The 27,434-nt window shown below is 38.5% G+C and overlaps 1 protein-coding gene across 1 annotated transcript; it reads right to left on the bottom strand.

The window, feature by feature from the left end:
* Positions 1 to 1,755: 1,755 nt before the first annotated feature.
* On the bottom strand, positions 1,756 to 23,966 carry LOC115232514 (alpha-L-fucosidase). Its single transcript, XM_029802424.2, has 8 exons — positions 23,578 to 23,966; positions 20,654 to 20,760; positions 18,332 to 18,459; positions 16,411 to 16,544; positions 10,456 to 10,553; positions 8,384 to 8,516; positions 3,096 to 3,266; positions 1,756 to 2,183 (listed from the first exon to the last, which is right to left on the bottom strand). The coding sequence occupies exons 1-8, from the start codon at positions 23,937 to 23,939 to the stop codon at positions 1,931 to 1,933; spliced, it is 1,386 nt and encodes a 461-aa protein (XP_029658284.2). The 5' UTR covers positions 23,940 to 23,966; the 3' UTR covers positions 1,756 to 1,930.
* Between the last annotated feature and the right edge of the window lie 3,468 nt (positions 23,967 to 27,434).

Raw genomic sequence — 27,434 nt, 5'->3', positions numbered from 1 at the left:
TGGCATGGTTTCTGTGGCTGGATGCCCTTCCTAATACCAACCACTCCAAGAGTGTACTAGGTGCTTTTACATGTCACTGGCATAGGCGTCAGTTTGCATGACACCAATATCTGCCATGGTTTCACTTGGCTTGATGAGTCTTCTCAAGTATGTCATTTGTCATTGCCTCTGTGAGGCCCAACAAACAGAAACAGAAACAAAAATTAAGCAGATTCTTGTAATTTTTTCTGAAATCTAGAATTGTTAATAAAATAAAATGAGTCCAACATTTCCTTGGCCTTCGACCCAACCCGACACATCCACACTCCTTCATCTGGCCAAACTTGTCCTCTCACTTAACTGCTTCTCATTCACAGGGGATTTTTACCAGTGGTCTCGGGAGTTATTGTGGGAATGAGAATGGGCTCCAACTATGCGAACCTGTTCGTTGGCTACATTGAGGCCCAAATGTGCCACCAGCATGGGTGCTAGTTATGTGACATCAGCATCAGCTACATTGCCTCCACGATATGGCTGTGCTGGTGGCACATAAAACTACCTCCCGTGTATTGGGCTTTATAGAGGCAATGAAGCTCAGTGTATGAGTGTTATAGTTCTTTATTTCAAACATGAAATTACAGCTGTAGATTTATCATTTATGAATCAGCACTATCATTAGTTTAACAAGAACATCACAATCTCACTGAAATAATTAATAAACACATTGCAAACAGAATAAAAATGTATAAAACATATACAAAATATAAAACAAAAGTAGTAGAAATCATATAACTTTTGGAACTGTAAGTGGTGTTGAAATGATAACAAAAATGTATATAAAATTACTTTCAAAATAATATTTAATTGATAAGAAGGTGGCGAGCTGGCAGAAACATTAGCACGCTGAGTGAAATGTTTAGTGGTATTTTGTCTGTCTTTACATCTAATCAACTGCCCCCCCACCTTCCACCAAAAATTTCAGGCCTTGTTCCAAGAGTAGAAAAGAATATTTAATTGATAAGGAATTTATACAGCAGGTATTTTTTTTTGTGTGTTTTGTTTTAGAAACAATAGTGAAGAGTTATTCCAGGCAAGAGTAACAGAATTGATAGAGTACCAAACTAATAATAACCTTGTGGTATTTACTTATGATCCTGTATGTTTTGAGTTCAAAATTCTGCTAGGGTCAACTTTATTTTTTTGAGGTTAACAAAATAACAGCTATTCAAGTATTGGAGTCGAGTTAATCATCTACACCTGCTTCCCTTAAAATTATCTCCTGATGCCTATGTTAGATATTACTACTACTACTACTAAAACCACTATTTTGCTAGCAGATTCATTAAAGTGTTGGAAGCATTTTTTCCAGCTCTTTACGTTCTGAATTCCCATTCTGCTTAGGTCATCCTTGATTTTCATCCTATATATATATATATTTATATATAAAACCCAAGACAAGATGAAATTTAGCTGAACACAAAAAAATGTTCATCATAAATATATACAGAAGTTAAAAAGTTTGCAAAAAAAGTAGTTAACTTACAAAATAATTTGCCAACAATGTATCTTTCCATTATTAAAATTTGTTTATATTTGCATATAGATATATATTCTTTTCTACTCTAAGCACAAGGCCTGACATTTTTGGGGAGGGGGCCAGTTGATTAGATTGATCCTAGTATGCAACTGGTACTTAATTTATCGACCCTGAAAGGATGAAAGGTAAAGTCAACCTTGGCAGAATTTGAACTCAGAATGTAAAGACAGATGAAATACCGCTAAGCATTTCGTCCGGTGTGCTAAAATTTCTGCCAGCTCACCACCTTACATACACGTATATTTATACACATGTGTGAGTGTACACACACATACATTCATTATGTAAGGCACACATACATGTTTATTTGTATAATAATGCAGGGTTAGCTTAAGGAATGTAATTCAGTCTTCTTTAAACTTTAGCTCCCATAAATTTAAATACCCAAGCTCTTTTGCTTGGCATTTCATTAATTTGAATATTTGGAATCATTAACATGATACCAGTTATCGTCTCTTTGATTTCAATATTTCCACTATAGCCCAGTAAAGAGACACTGATAGATGGCAAGTAGTCAACTGATCCAAGATGGATGAAGTTTCCTTTTGGTCTGTCTAAGACAATAGCATAGACAGCTGTACCATTGCTGGCTTTATTGGATGTATACCTAGAAGAGACAAACAAGACAGAATTTTAACTGATATTCTTGATTAAACATAAACAGAAATAATATTCAGAACAAGTAGTTTAGCCAACAAATTTAGTCAATGATGATTTTTAAAACTGACGTATTTCAATATAAATAAATAGATTTTGTGTTAGTTTCAACAAATGATGGTTTTACTCATTAAGTAAATAGGCATAGATGTGGCTGTGTGATTGAGAAGTTTACTTCCCAGTGACATGGTTTAAGGTTCAGTCCTACTGCATGGCACTTTGGGCAAGTGCTTTCTATTATAGTTCTGAGCAAACCATAGCCTTGTCAGTGGACTTGGTAGATGAAAACTGAAAGAGACCATCGTACATATATGTGTATATAATTGACATTTTACTTGTTTCAGTCATTAGACTGTGGCCATGCTGTAGTAATATGTAAATATGTGTGTGTGTGTGTGTGTGCATGCGCATGATTGTATGTGTGGAGTTTAGTGCCTCCTGGACTCGACATCACATCACAATTGAATATGAGTGTCAGCATTATACAAGAGGTGTCAATTTTTTCCATTCTGCGAAAATATGTTTGGTCATGGGAAAATATTACCTTACTTGGAAACAGTTGAGGGTAGGTGACGAAGGGCATCCAGCTGCAGAAAATTTGCCTCAGTGAATTCTGTCTGACCCATGTGAGCATGAAAACATGGATGCTAAAATGATGATGACAACTATCTACTTACTGAATTATAGTGCAAATGCCTAAACAGTCTAGATACTTTTAGGCTTAATGTAATCCTTGAGAAAACTCTGTATAACAGTATGTGTGTATGTGTGTGTCTGTTAGAGAGAGAGAGATGTTGGCCTTCATATTGCATGTACAGTCTATATGGTCAATACAAGGAATAAACAAACTGCTATAACTTACCATATTCTTGGAGTAACTGTATCATTTTGGTGAAGCCAAGGTTTGGAAGAGTAGATTGCTTCCCCATTGAGCTTTAACCATTGTCCAAATTGTAACAGACGTTCCTCAAAGATTGGTGAAATACGGCCATCATGAGTTGGTCCAACATTTACAAGCAAATTGCCACCACAACTGAAAAACAAAAATTAAGCAGATTCTTGTAATTTTTTCTAAAATCTAGAATTGTTAAAAAAATAAAATGAGTCCAACATTTCCTTGGCCTTCGACCCAACCCGACACATCCACACTCCTTCATCTGGCCAAACTTGTCCTCTCACTTAACTGCTTCTCATTCACAGGGGATTTTTACCAGCGGTCTTGGGAGTTGTTGTGGGAATGAGAATGGGCTCCAACTATGCGAACCTGTTCGTTGGCTACATTGAGGCCCAAATATTCTCAAGATTCACTGGTCCCACTCTCAAACTATATGGTCGTTATATTGATGACTGTATTGGTACGACCTCACTTTCCCGCAAACATCTAGACTCCTTCCTCTCTTTTGCCAAACCTTTCCATCCTGCCCTCCACTTCTCCTGCACTATTTCCAACGCTTCAGTCGCCTTTCTCAACATTTCGGTCAGCATTCATCACTCCACTCTCTCCATCTCCATCCACTACAAACACACAGACTCACACCTCAACTTCTCCTCCTCCCACCCTAAACACACCAAGCTCTCCATCCCCTATTCCTTCATCTACACAGGCTCTGCAGTGAAGACCATGACTTTGAGACTCAGTCTCAACATATGGCTTGCCACTTCATCCTACGAGGATATTCCCTCACCACTATCCACACCACCCTTGCCAGAGCATGTTCCGTGGACCGTACATCTGCTCTCTCCCCCCGCACCTGCTCCACCATCACCCATCTCCCCTCACCACCCCACCTCTCCAAAACACCATTCTCCAAGCCTTCCGGCGACTTCAGTCTGACTCCTCCAATTTGCACATCTTTCCTAACTGACCCCTCCCCTCCTTCAAATGACCCCACAACCTACAGGACCTCTTGGTTCACAGCTTCTTCCCTAACCCAACCTTCCAACCTGGCTCGTTCCCCTGCTCCCACCCATGCTGCCGCACTTGCCCATACCTCTCCAACACCACCCTCCTCACAGGCACTCATCATTGACCCTATCATATCACTGATTCCTTCACCTGCAATTCTAGCAACGTCATTTACTGCATCTCTTACTCTCTCTATCCTCTATACATCAGTCAAATGGACGTCACTTGGCTGACTGGTTCTTAGAACACCTCTGAGACATCAGACTCAGCAACGACACCCCAATCTTATGTCATTTCCGCTCTACCAGTCATACTTTACAACACCTGTCTGTATTCAGATTGTATTTGCACATGGGCCATCCAGATTCCCATCTTCACTGTGAACAGGGATTAATCTTCTCTCTTCGCTCTTTTGCACCCCATGGGCTCAACTCTACTAACCTCTACATCTAGCCCTCCTCCACTCTCCTCTCTTCCTCTCACACCCACCTCACCTCTCTTGCTCTGACACCTACTTCCCCTCTTCAATCCTACCCACTTTCTCCCTTCATCGTCACCCCTCCCTCGTTACTCCACCCCACACATTCCAACCCTACCATCCCTATATATCCCATCCCAGCCCCACACCTAAACACCACACCATATCACAACACCCTGCACACACTAGCACTGACCACTTCTCAGCACCCACACCATCATCCACACACCTACACAAGCACACACGCACACGTCAAAGTCACCAGTCCCCTTCCACATGCACATACACAGTCTCACAAACACGCACGTGCGCCTTTGTTTTGGGATCACCACTATTTTATGTGGCAACATTTGAAATATTGTCGAGGTATATGTGGCTGATGAGGATAAATCAAATATATATTGGCAGACATATTTTGAAGAATCTGAAACCGGTACCACATTATCCATTTCTAGGTATTTCATTTTCAGATGTTCTTCCTAGAGGTAAGACAATTTTTTTCATGTTTGTTGCACACACGCATCTTTACTAGTACATACGCAGTGAAGCTATACATTAGCGTCGTATTTATTATGTTCGCTATTTTCCAGTAAATATCGGTGCTTTGTTGTGCCATTTATTTACTTTTATGTATAATTTTACCCTCACGGGCTATCCTTTACTGGAAAGCAATACTCTCGTATTGCATTACTATTTTCATTGAAACTTATTCACTGTTCTCGTTCTGTCAACGTTTTGGCGTTCAGTCGAGTGTACTGGCATAGATGTGGCAACATTTGAAATATTGTCGAGGTATATGTGGCTGATGAGGATAAATCAACTATATGTTGGCAGACATATTTTGAAGAATCTGAAACCAGTACCACATTATCCATTTCTAGGTATTTCATTTTCAGATGTTCTTCCTAGAGGTAAGACAATTTTTTTCATGTTTGTTGCACACACGCATCTTTACTAGTATATACGCAGTGATACTATACATTAGCATCGTATTTATTACGTTCGCTATTTTCCAGTAAATATCGGTACTTCGTTGTGCCATTTATTTACTTTTATGTATAATTTTACCCTCACAGGCTATCCTTTACTGGAAAGCATTACTTTCGTATTGCATTACTATTTTCATTTATATATATGTATATATATATATATAGGACAGATTTCTTTCAAACTGAAAATATTATCTTACTTTACAATAGAGACATAAAACTGCAATAGTGTAAGAGATAAGAGATTTCTCTGGGCTTGCATTAGGCAAGAAGATAGAAATTTATTTGACCCATGACATTGCATGAACCTTGGCTATTGTATTAGACGACTGTTGCTTTAAGTATTTTATTTTGATTTTATGTATATATGTATGAGCCAATGAGGGAGACCTCTACGTGGTAGCTAGGCCTGTTAAAAATAGCAACCAAATCTCCCTCAAAACACCCTGCTGTCTTAATCCAACAATTCTGCCTATTATGTAGTTTGAATGAGAAACTGTAACTAAAGATTAAGATTATTAACCCCAAACTTGGACGGTGTTAATTAGTGGAGATGTTTGGTGATTGTATGTGGTGGTTACTTATGACTGTTTCTTCTAAATAAGGATAATTGATTGACAACAAATCTTAACACAATATATATATACAACTTCAAGTGGAATCGGACATCATAAGAGAGACAGAGACAAGAAAGAAGAGAGACAGCATAGCAACGGTGTGGGCTGACTGTCATCCTGTACTTCCCTTGTTGCTAGCGAAATGGTATGTGCCAGCTGTCTGAGCAAACATGTTGCTTTCAATGGTGGAACAAACAGGACAAAAAGATTACAAAAATAGTGATTCTCACTTTGAAACTAACAATTTTGAAAATCTTTTTAGATTACGGAATGCCCTGCTCTGTCATGTATCCATGTTTAAAATTTCAGTGTGATCAGATGAAGAACACTCAAGTTATATATAAGCACACAAACAGACAGACAGAATAGATTTTATATACTATATACTATGTATATATATATATCACCGTGACCGACCAGGCTATCAGATGTTTCTACACATCGCTGGTCACAATGCGCTTCGCATTGTTTTTTAGCCTTCAAATGACGCCACCCCGCTAGCTAAGCAAGCAGGCCAACAGAAGAAAGAGTGAGAGAAAGTTGTGGCGAAAGAGTACAGCAGGGATCGCCACCACCCTCTGCCGGAGCCTCGTGGAGCTTTAGGTGTTTTCGCTCAATAAACACTCACAACGCCCGGTCTGGGAATTGAAACCGCGATCCTACGACCGCGAGTCCGCTGCCCTAACCACTGGGCCATTGCGCCTCCACGTATATATATATATATATATATATATATATAGACACATGTGTAAGCATGTACATATACGTATGTGTGTGTATATATATATATATATATATATATATATATATACACACACATACGTATATGTACATACTTACACATGCGACTAACTCCATTTCTTTATTTATCTGTTATACAAAAACATTTCACTAAACCCTGGAATTACTACCTTTATAAGTAGGCTGTAACATCCTTGGTACTTAAGTGAATTTTTTGCTGGTTGTAACTTGAGTAGAATTCTTTGCGCAACATGTATTCAAGCATTGTCTTGCAAGAGAATTGGCCAGTTCTATTGAGCAATATCATTCATCATTTCATCCAGTTGATTGATGTATACATCTGCTGTAATTGACTTACCAGGCCTCCTGAAGCTGTAGTGGATGACACCAGTGCTGGACCACCAAACAAACACCATTAGCTTCTTTGGAGAATATTCTTTTTTGGATTGTGTTTTGGCACTTCTTCTCTATCCAACCACAATGCAGAACACTTGCTATTATTGAAAGAATCCATTTTCCAGCTCATGTAACAATATGATGCAAAAAATGTTTGCTTTTATGCCATAACAGTAAGTTTCAAGATGACGTGTCATTTGATGCTCATTCAGTTCATGCGGTACCCGCTTGTCCAGCTTCTTTACCATGCCAATTTGTTTCAGATAGTCCAATATTGTTGGAATCGAAACATCAATCCTTGATGCTAACTCATGCATAGTTTGAGTTGTATTAGCTTCCACTACAGTTTCCATCTCATCATTATCCACCTTGGTCTCAGATCTGCCATGGGTCTGATTTTCAAGAGTAAAATCACCAGACTGGAACTTCTCAAACCGTCAATGTACAGTGCATTCATTCACCACATCTTCCCCAAACACCTGATTGATGTTTTGAGCTGTCTGAATTATTGATCTATCCATGGGTTCACAAAAATTGATTTACAAGAGAAAACTCTCAATATAATCCAACACCGTGAATTGCATTTTGAAAAGTGAAGATGTAACTCTTCAATTTTGTAAAACAAAGAATGTTTAGGATAAAACATTAGAGTTAACAATTGTCAAACTTTGTGCATAAGAAAATCGGACCTTTCATTCTCAATGACCTGATGGATGGATGGATGCATGTATGTATGCATCATCATCATTTAACGTCCATCTTCCATGCTGGCATGGTGTGTGTACATATATATATATATATATATATATATATATATATATATATTACACATACAAAATTATGTAATATTTATATATATATTTATAGATAGTATGTACATTCATATTAAAAACTTGTTCTCATGTAGTTCCAATTTATCCATTTCATATAAAATCTTATTTATTTCATGTAGAACTTATTATATAAATATTTCATGCAGAATCAAATATCTTTTTTTTAACTAATCACATTAATTTTACCTACCTGACAGTTTCAGCAAGTTCATCAATCAATTGATCAACTGTCAGTAAATCTTGAAGCCTTAAGTTGCGTCTGTAACCCCAGGAATATCGGTCGATTGTCATGGCATTTTCCCACTTCTTCTTTTGAAGAACACCTGCAAAGAAATGTAGAACATAAGGATAATCCAAAAAGATACAAAGCTAATGTAGAAAATAATGATAATCCAAAAAGATACAAAACTAATTGCTGCCCTTGAATAAACTCCTATCAAACCTGATCAAGTAGCCCTATGATTAAGGGCTTTCCTTCCAAGACCATCCTTTCTTTTATCATTCTTAGGAAACATTGTTGAATGTGTCTCTTTTCAAAAATGGAAGGTGTAATTTGAGGAAAATTTGACTGTTACTTTTAGCAGGTCATGCAACTATTTAAAGATTCTTTTTTTGGCTCAGTGGTTTCTAAAGCCAGTTTGTTTTCACCTTTTAAAAAATTCTAAAGTTAACCTATTGTACACTATTTGGAGAGCTAGATAATGGCCACCAAAGACATTTGATACTTTTCACATATGATATTTTTAAAACTAGGACATTAAAAAAATATAAAAACATAAAATAAATTGTTCCAATGGTAGAACATCTGTCATGTTTATAGATGTAGGTTTGAGTCCCACAGGCACCATTTGACTTTTTCTATCCAAAAGTTTTTTTAACCCAATACCTACATGCTATTATTTATAACTTTATCTACTTTGAGTTCTTACCATTATGAATGAATTATCTCAGGTCTCTAGTAGTTTCTAAATTATCATGATGCAAACAACATACAATTCTTACTGGTAAAAAAGTTTAGATTCAAGTCCTACAGGCAACCTTTGACTTCTATCAAAAGGGTTTCTTTCCACCTGATATTTGCACACTATTATTCATAACTTTATCTACTTTGAGTTCCACCATAAAAAAAAAAAAATAAAATGAAACTGTGCCATCTTTATCTGAGTTCTAACTAGAGATAAAGGAAAAGCTATAAGTTGAAATTAACACATGTTATTGTAAGGGATGTTGTACAACAGAATGCAGAGATACAATTTTTGGTGATGCAACAGTACCAACAGTAATAAGGTTTTCTAACAGGCACAGACATGGTTGTGTCATATGAAGTTTGTTTCCCAATCACATGGTTCTGGGTTCAGTCCCATTGTATGGCACCTGGGGTGTTTTTTACTATAAGCCTTGTGAGTGGACTTGGTAGACAGAAACTGAAAGAAGCCCATTGTTTCTAACTGGTGTTGATGTGTTTTCATCCCTATAACTTAGTGATTCGGCAAAAGAGATTGACATACTAAGTACTAAGCTTAAAAAAACAATAAGGTTAATTTGTTCGACTAAAAGTTTTCAAGGCAATTCACTAGCATGGCTGCAGCCAAATGGTTAAAACAAAAGATATGCATAAGACCACAAATTTGGGGACCAGATTTATTTGCTTAAACTGACCCCAGTACTTGAATGGTACTTTATTTTCTCACCCGCCACCTCCACAGAAGGATAAAAGGTAATATTGAGCTTCATAGAATTTGAACTAAGCATGTAAGGAGCTGATATGTTGTTCAATTCTGCCAATCTAATCCTTTCTCACATAAAGACAAGGCCACAGATTTTGGAGGAAGAGGAGGTGTGAAGCTGATTTCATTGACATCATTACTTAATTACTGGAATGAGATGATGATTTGGCATGGCTGACTGCTTAGGTTGATGGTATGTTTTGGCGCTCGAGGCAAACATACACATGTGTGCAGAAATATACAAATAAAGATAGAAAAAGTGAGTGTGAATGTGTGTGTGTGTGTGTGTCTGAAAGACAGACAGACAGAAAGAGAGAGAAACATTACAATTTACTAATTGAACCTGATATGAACCCTCTCTCTCTCATACACATAAGGATAGACATGCCCAGAGAGAGAGAGAGAGGAAGAGAGAAAGAGAAGGGGAAGAGAACGAAAGAAACATTAAAACTTGATGTCAAATACATTAGCATTGAATCAGCAACATCCAATAGGCAATGCCAAAATGGCTGTGCCAAATTGTCATATCCCTTACCTGGATTGTATCTGTCATTACAGTTGAGAAAACTACCATGTTTGCATCGAATATTTTTACCCCATCGGTCATTCACACATACTGTGTCTTTCACAGGACTAAAAAATAAGTGAATGAATAAATAAATAAATAAAAGGAAAAACACACAAGTATTCTTATTAACTTAATCAACTGTCAAGTGATAATACATTTTCAAAACTGATTTTGATGTCTTATTAAAAGTCCATTTTGGATATCTTACTCCACTCTTGATACAAGTATTTCTCATCAACTGAACCTCTACTTTATTCATCCCCGACTATATTCACCACTACCTCAGTCTGTAACCATGGATTACTACTCTCCCCTCACACTCTTCTGAAACTACCCTCTCTCCCTACCCTGATCCCTTGTTTGTATCTTCTCTCATACTTACCATCATTTGTCTTGAGATGCCCCAGCATCTTGTCACAACCATCTTTATCTTCTTTCCAGCTACACCATTATACAATGCGAGGTAGCCATGTACCTCCTGTATAGCAAGCCACCTGGGTTTGTACTGCTATCATTCTTTAGCCATCAACAGCTAGCATAAAACCATCACCCCATTCTCGCCACCACCCCACTTCATTGAGGGAGCATTTATTGGCTTTCCTGTTCTTTTCTTTCCTTACAGGTTACTTGGCAACCCCACAAGTGCCAACGGCATGAGAAAAGCAACTAGTACATACTGTAAAATGATTGGGATTAGGGTGGGCATCCAGCCATAGAAACCATGCCAAAGCTGACATCTGATCTCAGCGTAGCCCTGCAGCTCACCAGACCCCGTCAAACTGCCCAACTCATGTCAGAATGGAAAATGGATGTTAAATGATGATGATAATAACAACAATGACAACGATGGTAATGATGATGATGATGAATGATATTTTCTATATAAAGGACACCTAGTTAAGTTTCTTCCAAGACTCTTAGTGTACTGAGTAAAAAATGAACTTTTGATCAATTAATATCAAACCTATAATGACAGGGATTCATTAGCATTAATGACAATTCTATAAAATATGAGATACTTCTAATCAAATGATTATATACGTCTTCTATCTCTAAAGTGCCATGTACCAATATAACTATAAAATATAGTTATGACTCTTATATATATCCATTGTATTTGTACAGTTTAAAATGTAAACATGTATTCTACATTCAATACTAGGTTAATGCTAACATAATTTAATGCCATTGTGTAATTTATACGTTGTAATTGTAGCTATATTTGTATTACTTCAACTGCTTGAGCAAACTGAACAAAGGTCACCAATCTTGGTGTTGGAGAATATGGAAGCTGATTCATAAAACAAAGCTTGTAAATAAGATCTAAGGGCACATCACAAACAGATATAAATGAGTTTTAATGCTGAATCATACTACTAAATATTCAACAACAAATGAAAGTAGGTGTTACCAACTATAATGGTTAGTAACTCTCATATATCCAAGGGTGTGAGGCCAAACAGCTGGAGGTTGATGGATAGGGAGGTGAGAGAAGATGAAGGGGAAGACGGGGAGGAGGAGGTTGCAGAAGAGGGAGGGAGAGATGAGGAGGGAGGTGGGGGCAGGGAGATGTTGGGGGAGATAAGGACATGATGTGGTCTATGAGGATATCAATGGCCAGGAGAGCGGGTACAGAGGTGTAGAGGGAAACTACGTCTAAACTAAAAGGGTATTTGTTAGTTTTAAGTATGGAAGGGTCAGGGTCAATATCTTTGAGTTTCGTGAAGATTTTGTGGGAGCTGCTAATGTGTCCAGGGATTGTGTGTAGTAAGGGCTTGAGGAGTTTAGAGAGGAGCCAAGAAATCATATAGAAAGGACCATTAATTCCTGATACTAAAGGTCTGATTTTAAGCTTAGGTCTGGGTTTGAGGGTTTTTATTAAATAGTAGAAGGCTGGAAGGGTGGTGTTTTTAGATGTGTCGTTCAGTCTAGCCTTCTTAGAGAGATTCCTTTGGTGACAGATGTTGGCCCAGTTGGTATTGATGGTAGACTAAATTTGGTGAGGTATGATGTTGTGAACCTTTTCGTATAGTGTGGTGTCACTGAGGTTTTCGATAGCTTGTTTGTTGTAGGTGGGTTTCTCTATAATGCAGAATTCTTTTCCTTTGTCTGAAGGTAAGTACATTACCTACCTTCATAAGAAAATACTAAATCACCTTCACGGAAGGCTCTCTCAACACATCCTTAATATCACTAATCTAAAAACTAAGCTAGCACAACAAACTGACAATCCAGACACTTCTCTATCATGCTTACACGACATGATAAACCAATGCTATTACAATAGACTATTTCATGAGATAGAATGCCTTACAAGAAAGCTCCTCTCCAAACTCCTCAAGCCCTTAGTACACGTATTCCCCGGACACATCAGCATTTCCCACGAAATCTTCACAAGACTCAAAGATATCGACCACTCCATGCTTAAAAATAACAAATACCTTTTAGTTTAGACGTAGTTTCCCTCTACACCTCTATTCCCACTCTCTCAGCCATTAATATCCTCAAAGATCACATCATGTCCTTATTTCCCTCCACATCTCCTTTCCCCCATCTCCCTCCTCATCTCTTCCTCCCTTCCCTGCAACCTCCTTCTCCCCATCTTCCCCTTCATTTTTTCTCACATCCCCATCCATCAACCTCCAACTCTTCGGCCTCACACCCTCGGAAATATGAGAGTTACTAACCATTATGGTTGGTAACACCTACTTCTAACATAACGATGTGATTTACAAACAGACTTCTGGCCTACCTATGGGATCTAGCTGGCTATCACGTACATGGATAAGCTAGAACACACAGCACTCTACACCTGTCGCTCATGCATCTTCTTCTCCAGGTATGTTGATGACATCCTTATCATCACATTCTCCAGGGGAGAGGCCATTAACATACACCGGACCTTCAATAACACTGACATAAATATCAAATTCAAGATTGAACATCCAGATGAATCCGGATCCCTCTCTCTACTCGACTTTCAACTCAAGATCACAGAGGAAGGCTCCATATTTTCAAGTTCTATAGACAAGCTGCTAATAGAAAACTTTTTGTCCACTACCAGTTAGCCAAAGCTGCATACGTGAGAAATGAGATGGCATGTATAAACAACAATTGCAGTGATGTTACCAACAAAGCCGTCAACACCAAGCAGTTCCTCAGAGACCTAACCTTCAATGGCTACCCATCATCTAAATAACATCAAGGTCAATAAACCCCGGAAGAACCATCATACTCCCAAGTCCGGTACGTGCTTCCTAAAGTTACCACACTTTGACAACATAACTACTGCAGTGATACAACATGCAGTCTGCAGGGAAGGACTCAACATACAAATAATGCACACTGGCCCTTCCCTGAGAAAAGTTCTGTTCAAGAACATCTCTCACTACACCAAGGAGTGCACATTATTGAACTACCCCATCAATGACCTGGAATTGTGCCAGAGGACCTATACAAGATCATCTGTGGCAAATATAGCGCATCCTACAAAGGAAGCACAGCAAGAAAACTGCATATATGCATTAAGGAACACATGCAGGCAGACACTTTCGTGAAGAAACATCTATGGAAATGCCAGACCTGAGAATTCACAGTGCACATCAAGGTAACACAGTGGAATAGGAGCAACCTTAAAATCTCTGAGGCCATCCTCATACACCAAAAGAAATACCTTTTTATAGCAACACCTTTTTGCACATGTCCACTCCACACATGCTCACACACACGCACATAGGCAACATTTGTTAATTTCTTGAAAATGGGGTCATAACCCTGAAATATTGAATACAAGGTAAGTCTACATTAATTCATATATTCGTTTTTTTGTGATTTGCCTTGCATTTACTTTGCACTGTTCTGGCCTCACCCATGATCCTTCATATATATATATATATATATATAAATTGTAGTTGTGATACCCATGCCGGTGACATGTAAAAAGCACCATCCGAACATGGCGGGTCCAGCACCACCTTGACTGGCATCTGTGCCAGTGACACGTAAAAAGCACCAACCGATCATGGCTGTTGTCAGCCTCCTCTGGCCCCTGTGCCGGTGGCACGTAAAAAGCATCCACTACACTCACAGAGTGGTTGACGTTAGGAAGGGCATCCAGCTGTAGAAACACTGCCAGATCAGACTGGAGCCTGGTGCAGCCTCCTGGCTTCCCAGACCCCTGTCGAACTGTCCAACCGTCCAACCCATGCTAGCATGGAAAACGGACGTTAAACAATGATGATGATACATATATATATACATACATACACACACATGATAGGCTTCTTTCAGTTTCCATCTACCAAATCCATTCACAAGGTTTTGGTCAGCCTGAGGCTATAGAGAAGACACCTGCCCAAAGTGCCATGCAGTGGAAATGAACCTGGAAGATTGTGGTTAAGAAGCAAACTTCTTAGCATGCAGCCATACCTCTATGTGTGCATGTGTACATACATAAGTATGTATATATGTATGTATGTATGTATGCATGCATGCATGCATGCATGCATGCATGCATGTATGTATGTATATATAGGGGTGTCACCAGGACTAAGTAGTCAGTCTCCTCCTATTCATCATAGTTCCCCAAGCCATAACAGAGGAGTTGGCTACCCTTGGGAACTACTATATGTTGATGATCTCATTCTTATACCAGAATCTGTAGAAATTGGAAAAGAAATTCCAGGTGTGGAAGCAAAGCCTGGAATCAAAAGGTCTTGATTTAACTAAGTAAAGTCCAAAGTTGTAGTTAGCAAGAAAACAGATAAGACTCTCTTCCTACCAGGTAAAAGTCTCTGCTCAATATGTAGAAAGTATATTGGAAGGAATTCCATACAATGTACCCAGTGAAAGGTTAACAGAGAAAGTAGTCTTTATATGTGGCAGATGCACAGGAACAATAAACACTAAGAAAACAAGAATTAGATTTTCTCAAATGTTCTATTATCTAAGTGACCTAATTAGCAGTGAAATACAATGTTCTGAAAATATAGTTGTTAGAATGAGAACAATGGAAAAAGTTCAGAGAGCTATTATCTATGTTGGCCAAAAATTTCTCTGTGAGTGCGTAAAAGACAGATTATATGATGCTTGTGTATGAACAGCTATGCTACATGGTAGTAAGATGTGGTACCTGAATACAGAGGACAAGTAAGGACAGGAGAGGAATGAAGCTAGTATGTTACACTGAATGTGCAATATCAGTGTGCATGTAGATGTCATAGTTCAATATCATGTCAATTGGTCATAGCCCAACATCTTATCTGCTTTCATTAATCTGATATGTTTTCATGTTATAGTCCAACATCATTGTTGTCATTTTGCCTCTATATCTACTACATATTTATGAATATGTCTGTATGTCTGTTCTGGATTTGCTTAAAAGCAATGAAGAAAGACTCACAAAACCATGTATATTATTATTCACCATCTACTTTGAAATTCATTTCCTTCTATACAGCATCAATGTGCTTGAACTAAATTCTGAAATATCTTTACTCAAATACTGTCTTACATGTACACACAATCACTAATATCACATCACATACTCTCTCTCACATGAACCTTAGGTGATAGCTTTAATCTGTCATCTAGATACAAACCACCATCTGGAATTTGAGTGCTTTTAGTCCGTTCTATTGCAAGTTTTGGAGGCTGTGAACATGGTCATGGAATCTTGTCCTCCTTCTTCTGGATAGTTCATGCAAAAAAGCTGAAACTGCAACTTGTAAAATCTCACAAATACCCGCACTTTGTTCTCTCTCTCTTTCACTCATGCTTACATACACACATGTACATGTACTACTAGATTTTGTATCAATTGTAAATTAATATAAATATAGATTGTTTAAAGTATCAAGATATGAATTTCCTTTAATTTCAAAGGTTAACTATTAAACTAAATCAGAATAAACTGAAACAAACCTTTCATTGTATAACCAAGCCAGGAACTGTGTTGAATTCCAATAAGTATCATCACATTCCCAGTCACCATCAGACCAAATCACTTCTGGTTTGTATTCCTTAACAATTTCATGAAGCTCTGGTATAGCTTTTGTCTGTCAGTCAAAAACAGAATAAAGATTTATATGTTTTTATGGAACATGCAAGCCTTTCCAAATAGGCCACAACATGAGAACATTACAAAATTAGAAAAAGGAGTTTCAAATCCAGCATGTACACAGAACCAAGTTTTTTGTTTCTAGGTAAATGCTATATCTCAAGTCATAGTTGAATCCTACCATCAGTATTCTTGAGAGAGAGAGAGAGAGAGAGAGATGGAGAGGCAGAATGGGAAACAAGCATATTTTTTTCTTTGGAGAAACTTGGTTTGGGATAGTTTTATGGTGAATTCCAGTCTTCTCTGAAAATATGTCTGGTCCTGCGGTTATCAGTACAAAACAGTCACATATTAACCAATATATATATATATATATATATATCTTTTTTTAACAAGACACTTTATTTCATGTTGCTCCAGTCCACTCAGCTGGCAAAAATGAGTACCACCTGCATTTCAAAAGGCCAGCCATATCGTACTCTGTGTCAGGCTGAATCTCTTTGAGAACTATGTTAGAGGGTATACAAGTTTGTGGAGTGTTCAGCCACTTGCATATAATTTCATGAGCAGGCTGTTACATTGATCAGATCAGCTGGAGCCCTCATCGTTGTAACCAATAGAGTGCATGTGATTATATTTTGTACAGATAACAATTAAAATTTCTTCCATCTAAAAGAAATGTTGCTATGTACCTTTGAATGTGTATGTACTTCTACACACATGTCAGTATTTCACTATTATTATAACTGCCAATATCTGTACAATTGTGTTGCTATGTATAACTGTTCATGTAAATCATTTCATTGCCCAGCAAATAAGATGCTTAATAGGCTTCAGTCAGACATTTGGTCATCATCATTATCATCATCCTTGTTTAATATTCACTTTTCCATGATTGCAAGAGTCAGATAGGATTTGTTGAGGTAGAATTTATACAGCCAGATGCCCTTCCTACTGCTAACCCTCACCTGTTTCAAAATAAAGTGATACTTCCCAATGACCAGACGTGTTTTCATATCATTGCCATTATTGTCTCAACATTTAACATCCATTTTCCATGCTGGCATGGGTTGGACAGCTCGACAGGAACTGGCAAGGCCAGGGTCTGCACTAAGTTCCATAGCCTGTCTTGGCTTGGTTTCCACAGCTGGATGTCCTTCCTAATGCCAACCACTCCACAGACAGAGGATACTGGGTGCTTTTTACATTGCACCATCACCAGTGCTTTTTATGAGGCACCAGCATCCACACCAATGCTTTTTACAGAAGATTGGAAATGAAGTACACTGCATGCCAGTAACTTTCGTTTACAGATATCACTTGAAGTCAAGGAATAGAGACAATAACACACACACATATACACATAGATAGATATACGTGCGTCAACTTATTTCAGTTTTCCATCAAGTGGATTGATTATCCAGGGCTATAGTAGAAGACACTTGCCCAAGATGCCACACAGTGGGACTGAACCGAAAACCTCATGATTGGGAAGCAAACTTCTTACTACACAGTCACATATGCACCTATTTGATATCCAAATAAATCTCTCAAAGAACGAAATTCGTTTGCTCAGTAATTATTGATAAAAGACTTAGTGTTTCAAATTTTAGTAGTTTCTGAAATAACCAGAAAACAAGCAACCAAACAAATATGATAAAACTGTAGTACCTAGTTTTTTTGCTGGTTGGATATGCTGGATAGAAGTGGAGAGGAACAATAATAATAATAGTGTTGCATGATAATTTGAATAAACAATTTGATAAAGTGTATGTCTATATGTACCTTAGCAAAGTCATGTGTTGTAAAGTTGGAAGCTTTATCTTTCAAATAGAGTGGATGAAACCATTCTAATAATGAATGGTATAAGCCGAAATGAACGGAAGTCTTTTTGACAGCTGCAGCGAATTCACCTGGAATTTAAAATCAAATTATAAGACATTCTACTGCAATGAAAAGAATGACAGAACTTTATGCAAAACAGTTTGATAATGATTCATAGTTGCATGGCCATGTGGCTAAGAAACTCAGTTTGCCACCATGTGGTTTCAGGTTCAATACAACTGTATAGCACCTTCAGCTATTATCTTCTACTATAGTTCTGGGCCAAACCATGCCTTGTGAGTAAATTTGATGGATAGAAACTGTATGGAAGACCATGTCTCTGTCTGTGGAGGGGTATGTGTGTGTGTGTCTATCACTCTACCACTTGACAACTGGTGTTGGTTTGTTTACATCCCCAAGACTAAGCAATCTGGCATAACCCTTTAGCATTCAGATTTCTTTGTCCAATGAAAGGCTTATTTATTCACAGTTTTGAATAAATCACAATTTATTTTGTAGCTTCAAAATTTCAATGGTGTCCATATATATTATTAGAATGACATTGTAGGGTAGGTGTGAGAGTTTGGATCTGGTCATAAAACAGGTAAAATATTTGGGCTGGATATGGCTGATTAAATGCTAAAGGGTTAAGAGACTGATAGTATAAGTACAGACTTTAACAAAAGGTAAGTACTGAGGTAGATTCATTGGACTAAACCCTTCAAGGTGGTTTCCTGGTATGGTTGCAGTCCAGTGACTAAAACAAGTAAAACATTGAACTAGGAATATAGGCTTGCTTTCCATCTCCACACAACTCTTGTTATCAGAAATCTCTTAGCATGTATGGTAGAACTAATATCATCTAATATTTACATACAAATGCAAAGACCTCTGCTTGCAAAGACTTGTTGATGCAAGTGAAATCAAAATCGAAATTGAATTTGAAATCGAACCAAATTCGACTGCCACCCATGCCCACCTTCCTCCATTGGACACTAAACTCTGCTTGTGAAGACCTGTTGGGGCAAGTGAAATCGAAATTGAACCAAATTCGATGACTGGTACCTGTGCCAGTGGAGCGCTAACAGCTCCATCCGAGCGGGATCACTGCCAGAGCAGCTGTCTGGCTTCCGTGCCAGTGGCACGTAAAAGCCACCATTTGAGTGTGATCATTGCCTGCATCGACCTACTGGCATGTGAACAAAACATTCGAGCGAGGTCGTTGCCAGTGCTGCTGGACTGACTCCTGTGCAGGTGGCACATAAAAAACATCATCTGAGCGAGGCTGTTGCCAGTATTGCCAGACTGGCCCTCGTGCCAGTGGCACGTAAAAGCACCCACTACACTCTCGGAGTGGTTGGCGTTAGGAAGGGCATCCAGCAGTAGAAACTCTGCCAGATCAGACTGGAGCCTGGTGCAGCCATCTGGTTCGCCAGTCCTCAGTCAAATCGTTCAACTCATGCTAGCATGGAAAGCGGACGTTAAATGATGATGATGATTTTATTGATCAAATACAAGGTCAGTTTTTTATGAAGGAGGACGTAAGGTTGGCAACTGAATGAATTATGGAATATTTTATTTGCACATATTTTATTAATCAAAAGTAAAGTAAACACTCATGGAAATAGACCTTAAAATCAAGAAATATAAAACTATATACAGCAACATAGTTAGTTTGGTTCTATTGTTATTGTTGTTGTTTAACCCTAAGCCAGTGTGAAACCAAACAGAACTTTGATTAAAGGTGTTCTAGCCATGAACACCTCATCTTTTATATTTATGCATAATGTATTTACGACTAACTTATCCAACATGTCTCCCCACTTTTAAAATGTAAAGTAATGTTTTCCCAGGACCACAAACGTTTTCACAGAAGATTGGAAAGAACTCCATTTGCATGAAAGTGACACTTGTTTACAAATATCATGTAATGTTAAGAGAAAGATACAGTAACACACACATACAATGGGCTTCTTTCAGTTTTCATCTACCAAATCTACATCCAAGGCCTTGATCAGCCCTGGAACTATAGTGGAATAAACTTGCCCAAGGTGCCACGCAGTGGAACTGAACCCAAGACCATGTGATTGGGAAGCAAACTTCTTACCACACAGCCACACATACACCTCATTAGCTATATACAGAATATAAGCATACTTTTCGCTTTCTGGATTTAACAAATTAAATATTTTCAAAAGTAGTTAAATGATAATGAGGTCAAATAAGAATTCCAACAATCAATAATTTACATATGAACACTAATAAAAAAAATGACTTACATACCTACAAGATCTCTGTGAGGTCCAACATCCATTGAATTCCAATTCCATGATACTTTTGATGGCCAATTTGTAAAACCTTCATGATGTTTGCTTGTTAGTACTACATATCTGTAAGATAACATAAATTTGTGGTGAGTTTGGCAGTAAACAAGATTTTTTTTTTTTTTTTACTAGACACAAAACTATGTTTTAGGAGAGAAATATAACTGATCAGATTCACTATAGAATATAGTTAGAACTTATTCTATTACTGAGGGTACGTCTTTGTGACGATTTGATCTGCTAGAAATAGCAGTTAAATATACTTCAAATCACATCCTACCATCTTAAAAAATAAGGACACATTGGATATTGTAGTTATAGATCTGAGTTACAAAAAGATGGGGGTCTATTAGGCTGTTTTTTCAGGGCTGATCTGGGACTGACAAACAACTTTAGAGAGATGAAAGTTAAAACTGAGCCAAGTGGAATTTAAACTCAGAATAAAGAGACTCAAAATTAAAAATTGTATGGAATGTGTTTCATAGAAGCTTCTATAATTATTTTATTGTAAAGTTGTTTTTGTTTTGTTGATTGATTTGTTAGTGTGATGATGATGATGATGGGCAGATAAGTTACGAGATTTGGGAATCTGTCCATATGTTTGTTGTGGTTGGATGTGGGTCAGAGGTGAATGTGGTATCTGGAGAGGAACAAGCTTTGTGAAACATTTAGGTGTCTTGGGTTGGATTTGTTGAGTTATCTACATTATTTTTCTAGTATGATATGAGTTTCTTTCGTTCTATAGCAACAAAAAAAAATTTTTTTTAAACAAAAAAAACACAAAAACTGTTTAACCCTTTAGCATTCAGATTATTCTGTCAAATGTAATATTTATTCACATTGTTTCTCATAGCTTCAAGGTTTTGATGATGTCACTATTTATTTTTAAACTGACATTATAGAGTAGTTATGAAAGGCTGGATCTGGCTGGCTTGCACATGAAACAGGTAGAATATTTGGGCCAGATATGGCTAGTCTGAATGCTAAAGAATTAAAGATTAAATAAAATTTGTCTTAAATGGTTTCACTATATCTCCTAATTTTAAAGCATTTCAAATCTAGAACTTCCCTTCATCATCATTTTAACATCCACCAGTCCTTACTCGCAAGCGTCAGATGGAACTTGTTGAGTCAGATTTCTTACAGTTTGGTTCTATTGTTGTTGTCTAACCTTAAGTCAGTATTGACCAAACAGAACTTTGATTAAAGGTTTTCTAGCCATGACCACCTCATCTTTTATATTTATGCATAATGTATTTATGACTAACTTATCCAACATGTCTCCAACCCTCACCTTTTTCTAAGTCAATATTTCCCCATGACCAGACATATTTTCACAGAAGATTGGAAACAAAGGACACTGCTTGCATGACAGTGACACTTATTTACAACTGTCATACAATGTTAAAGAAAGATGACAGTAACACACACACTTCAGCATGGCTGCAGTCAGATGACTGAAACAAGTAACAGAGTAATACACAACACACACAACAAACTTCTTTCAGTTTCCAGCTATCAAATCCACCTACAAGGCTTTAGTTGGCCCAGGGTTATAATAGAAGACACTTGCCTAAAGTGCCATGCAGTGAGACTGAACCTAAAACCATGTGGTTGGCAAGCAAACTTCTTTATAAACAAATATTAATAAGTGAGCAGATGATAAATAATACCACTTATGCAAATGCGTTAAGCAATGGTCACTATAACTGCCTCCCCTATCCATCTCTATCTACCTTTCCTTAACCCCATCATTCTCTGCTAAATATTGTATCCTAAACATATCTCTTTCTCTCTTCACCTTTCCCTTCTGCTAACTTTTTAACCACGTAATAAGTATTCCTTTCCTACCCCACTGCATATCATTAACACTTCTCTTTCCCACTTTTCTCTCATTCTTAGCCTCTACCTTCAGCTGACCATGAGACACATTTGGCCTAAGTGTACTATTTCTTTACTTCTTCCTCTCTTCTTTCTTCACTTCTCCCTCCCCTTCTCTCACTAAAGTATAACAGGTGAACAAACAAGCAGATTATTATATAGAAAAAAAAACATTCGAGCGGGGTTGTTGCCAGTGCCGCTGGACTGGCTCCTGTGCAGGTGGCACATAAAAAGCACCATTTGAGTGTGGCCGTTGCCAGTACCACCTAACTGGCCCTCGTGCAGGTGGCACGTAAAAGCATCCACTGCACTCTCGGAGTGGTTGGCATTAGGAAGGGCATCCAGCTGTAGAAACTCTGCCAGATCAGATTGGAGTCTGGTGCAGCCATCTGGTTCGCCAGACCTCAGTCAAATCGTCCAACCCATGCTAGCATGGAAAGCGGACGTTAAACGACGATAATGATGATGATATAGATTCAACCTTTTGCCAAATTTTTGCAGGAAAGTGTTGCATATCAAACATTGATGACGAATGACCAGGTCTACGTATTTATGCCACCTCTCAATAAAAGGCTACAGAGAATGATATTCAACTCAAAAGAAATCATGATCATTGGGTGTGGGACCTCAGAACCAATAAAGACATCTTCCCTGATCAAATTCCCACCTGAATACCCCTGTGATCCCTATTTCCCTTGTGCTTTACTGGAGCTGCTTTTCCAAACCAATGGAAGATTGCCTCTATAACTCCTAAGTATATGAGAGACTCTATATCTGATCTATTTCATGATGTAGTATTCCACAAATGACAGTAAGGCTATAGGCTAAACAAGCAATTCATCTATAAAAATTCATTCAGCTTATGACCAAACATGTTATAACGTGATAGACTGTATACAGCAAGGAATGAAGCCAAATGATTTATATAGATTTTTTTAAAGTGTACATTTACAACAGTAATAAGCAAGTGAGATTTGGAGTGCAGAAAAGAGAAAAAAATACTTGGCTCCAGCAGCTTCAAATAAGTTTGCCCATTCTTTAGCATTGAAAAATTCCGTGGTAAATTTCGGCGCAAAATCTGCATAAGTAAAGTCAGGAGGATAATTCTTGTTCATAAAATCAACATAATAAGGGTTTTTACTTCCTTTCCAGTACCACCAAAACCACTCGGAACCATAGCTCGGTACGGAGAAAACGCCCCAGTGAAGAAATATACCAAACTTCGCCTCGTCGTACCATGAAGGAATAATTCTTTTATCAAGAGATTCCCAGTTAGGTTGATATTCGGCATCAGTTTGTTGTAAAAGAAGAGAGAGTAGAAACAACAAATACAGCCCACACATCCTTGCCGCAGTCGCCATCATTTATAACGTGATCAAAATATAATCGAGAGTAATCTCCCTTGAACAAATATTTTATTTGCATATTTGTTTCTGGCGCTAATTGTTTTATTTGATCTCGTGACCTACTTGTTAAATAGGGTGGAAGAATAACTGGAACCAGAAGTATAGCCCATAAAAGAAAAGCACCGTGACACATACCAAACAATTTTTAACACATTTCTGATATTACGCGATATATTTAGTTGTAATGTAACTCTATTCTACAATTGACTCGTAGCGAAGCCTGGACTGGCAGCCGAACACAACCAGTTTGCCGCTGGAAAAGGTGTCGCAGTATATGACATCCTAGATGACGGGGCCCTACCACCGTGGAACGTGAAAACTGTCATGCCATCAGGCTTTTTATCGACCCCACTCCCTAGCTCTGCTGGCTCGAGCTGGGAGGGGAAGCCTGCAGTGTCTAGGCCATGGTTTATGATCTCACTGAGAGCAGTTCCCGATCAGGTTCAGTCTGTTTGTCAGAGTTTCGAACTGGCATAGCCTGGACCTGAGCGTAGAGCAAATGGTAGGATAGGATCAACAAATCAAGGTTCTTTCGAGGCCACTTGCATCTGGTGGAGTAATGATCACTCCTCCAAGATGAAGGCTGTGAAGCCATCTACAATATGAATGAGTTCATCACTAGGCTGATCCTCGCCTGAGCAGGAACAACTGGTTGAAAATCATGCAGGCACTCTCATTGCATCGTCCAGGTACCAAACGCTGAGAGGAGTTACAATGCTACGAACAACGCTGTCCACCCTGAGAATGAAGAAGAGGGAGTCGAATGGATCGCTCTGTTGGACACCAATCAAAGACGGTATAATCTTGTCCGTAGTTAGAAGCATGCTTGGAGATACGTGTGACAAGTAAGCCAGCAGGTAGGTAGATGGAGTTGGCTTTGAGAAAGTGGTCGCGACGCAGACATTCGAAGGTATTTTTCATGTCAAGCTTAATAATCCTTTCTACTGTAGGCACAAGACCTGAAATTTTGTGGGAGGGGGCAAATCGATTACATCAACCCCAGTATTTGACTGGTAGTCAATTTATCAACCCCGAAAGGATGAAAGGCAAAATCAACCTTGGCGGAATCTGAGCTCAGAACATAGCTGCAGACGAAATACCTATTTCTTTACTACCCAGAAGGAGCTAAACACAGAGAGGACAAACAAGGACAGACAAACGGATTAAGTCGGTTATATCGACCCCAGTCCGTAACTGGTACTTATTTTAATCGACCACGAAAGGATGAAAGGCAAAGTCGAACTCGGCGGAATTTGAACTCAGAACGTAACGGCAGACGAAATACCTATTTCTTTATTACCCACAAGGGGCTGAACATAGAGGAGACAAACATGGACAGACATAGGTATTAAGTCGATTATATCGACCCCAGTGCTTAACTGGTACTTAATTTATCGACCCCGAAAGGATGAAAGGCAAAGTCGACCTCGGCGGAATTTGAACTCACAACGTAACGGCAGACGAAATACCGCTAAGCATTTCGCCCGGCGTGCTAACTTTTCTGCCCGCTCGCCGCCTTAAATGTCAAGCTTAATAATAAGGTGCTTAGAATCATTCAGTGCCAGCTCGGAAGGACAGTGATTGGAGAAGTTTCTGGCGACGTGGGTGGATCTACCAAAGCTTCCCAAACTGGTAGATGTTGACCAGTGAGGGTTGGGCTTCGAGCATGCATGCTGTCTTGCCTGAGAGTGTTGCAGATGACCGCAGCCGAGAGAAAGAGGCAGCTGAGAGCGCATTTGAGGTCCGTCGTGTCAAGCCGACACAAGAGAGATGACGGAAGCAGCCACACCCCAAACAACTCCTAATTCTCTTCCACATATTGATGATAGCACCCTGCGGGAATGGGAGTGAAGCGAACAACCAGGCACTATAGCACTGTTCGGCAAAGTGGGTGTAGTAATTTTTTAAGGTCGAGTCAAGCTCGATTGATAATAGTATTTAGAAGATGGGTGACAGATGAAGTTATAATGCTGATGAGGTGATGGTTGCTGGATTGAACAAACTAAGGGCTCGAGTTGTGTAGAAAAAGGTGTAAGATGTAGAAGTGGTTGTTGTGTTTGTGCGTGTGTGTTAGTGCGTGCACGTGTGTGTGTGTGTGTCGGAGTGTATGAAAGGAGAAAGATGAAACTGAGAAAAAAGAAATTTGAAATATGTGAAAATGAATAGATAAAAGTACAATGAAGAGATAGATAGAGAGAGAGAGAGAGGGGGGGTGAGGGAGAGAGAGAAATCTGAAGGAAAAGAAATTTGAGATGTTTGAAATCTACACCCCTTTCTCTTTCTGTCAATCACTATATGTAACTTGTCTATCCACTAATATGTATGTTTGTATGTATGTATATATATATATATATATAATATATATATATATATATATATATATATATAATATATATATATATTATCACGTAGTGGATCATATATCCGAAAAAGAAGCACGCTCTAAAGTTAAAGCAATAATATCTTTACAGCAAGTTAATTATACAGTCGGTCATAGTCACCGATGTTTTCACATCCATAAAGCGCTTAGCCTTATAGACGACTCATCAGACTTCAAAAAATATCATATATTGTCTCAGCCATTAACAAGATGGGGTATCGCCCTTAGATCGGTCCAGTCATTAAAATTTTATTGCCCTAATCGACAAACGGGGAATCTCAAGCCTGCAGCAGGTAGCGTTTAAAAGGGTCTTCGGGTTAAGCAAGACTTTAAGGATCCTTGCTCACTCTGCTATACAAAGCTTGTATCATCTACTCCCGTTTATATAGAACCCTGGTTGCTCTATGAGCTTCCATTTAATTTCATATGTAGTTCTTTTATCCTTAAGGCGTCACACATGGCAAGTCAAGTCCATGACATAACGTCTTTCTGGAACCCTAAAAGAGGACCTGTTGTTGTACAGGCGTTGCTTAATAGCAGTTCCAACCAAACCAATGTATCTCCAAGCTTCAGTGCTGGTTGTGTTATCGCCTCCGGTGTTTCTTCCGTTGGCAGCCACAGGCCTGATATTGTTGTTGTTACTGCTATCACTACCGTCAGTGCTGTTATTACAGGGCGTGGGTCTGGTGATACCACTGTTGCTGTTGCAGTAATTATTTGTAAGAATTAGCACTTCCTTCTCTAAGCCTAGATTCGAAATCGAATCCAAGAATCATCATGCAATTAAAGGAGCGAAAGTAGGATCCCTTTGTTCTGTCAAAAAGTGATTGATCATCTCCCTTTGACCTGCGACCTTCAGTAATGTCAGGCTGAGTTCAAATGGACAAATGCTGACCTAAATAAGCAGTCTCTATTGCGATACGCCTGTTTTTCTAGCTGTCTCAAATATTATAAATACAGGGAAAAACAGAGAAAGCAAACAATCGCAGCGGAGACGTCAGACAGAGAAAGGCTCACAGTATCTATCGACTACTGTTTCGAATGTGTAGCAATATCGTTACACTCATTGCTAT

This window comes from Octopus sinensis, linkage group LG2 (genome assembly GCF_006345805.1).
Source record: "Octopus sinensis linkage group LG2, ASM634580v1, whole genome shotgun sequence".
In the NCBI taxonomy this organism is placed as follows: Eukaryota; Metazoa; Mollusca; class Cephalopoda; order Octopoda; family Octopodidae; genus Octopus; species Octopus sinensis.
This window is presented reverse-complemented; position numbering and strand designations above follow the sequence as displayed.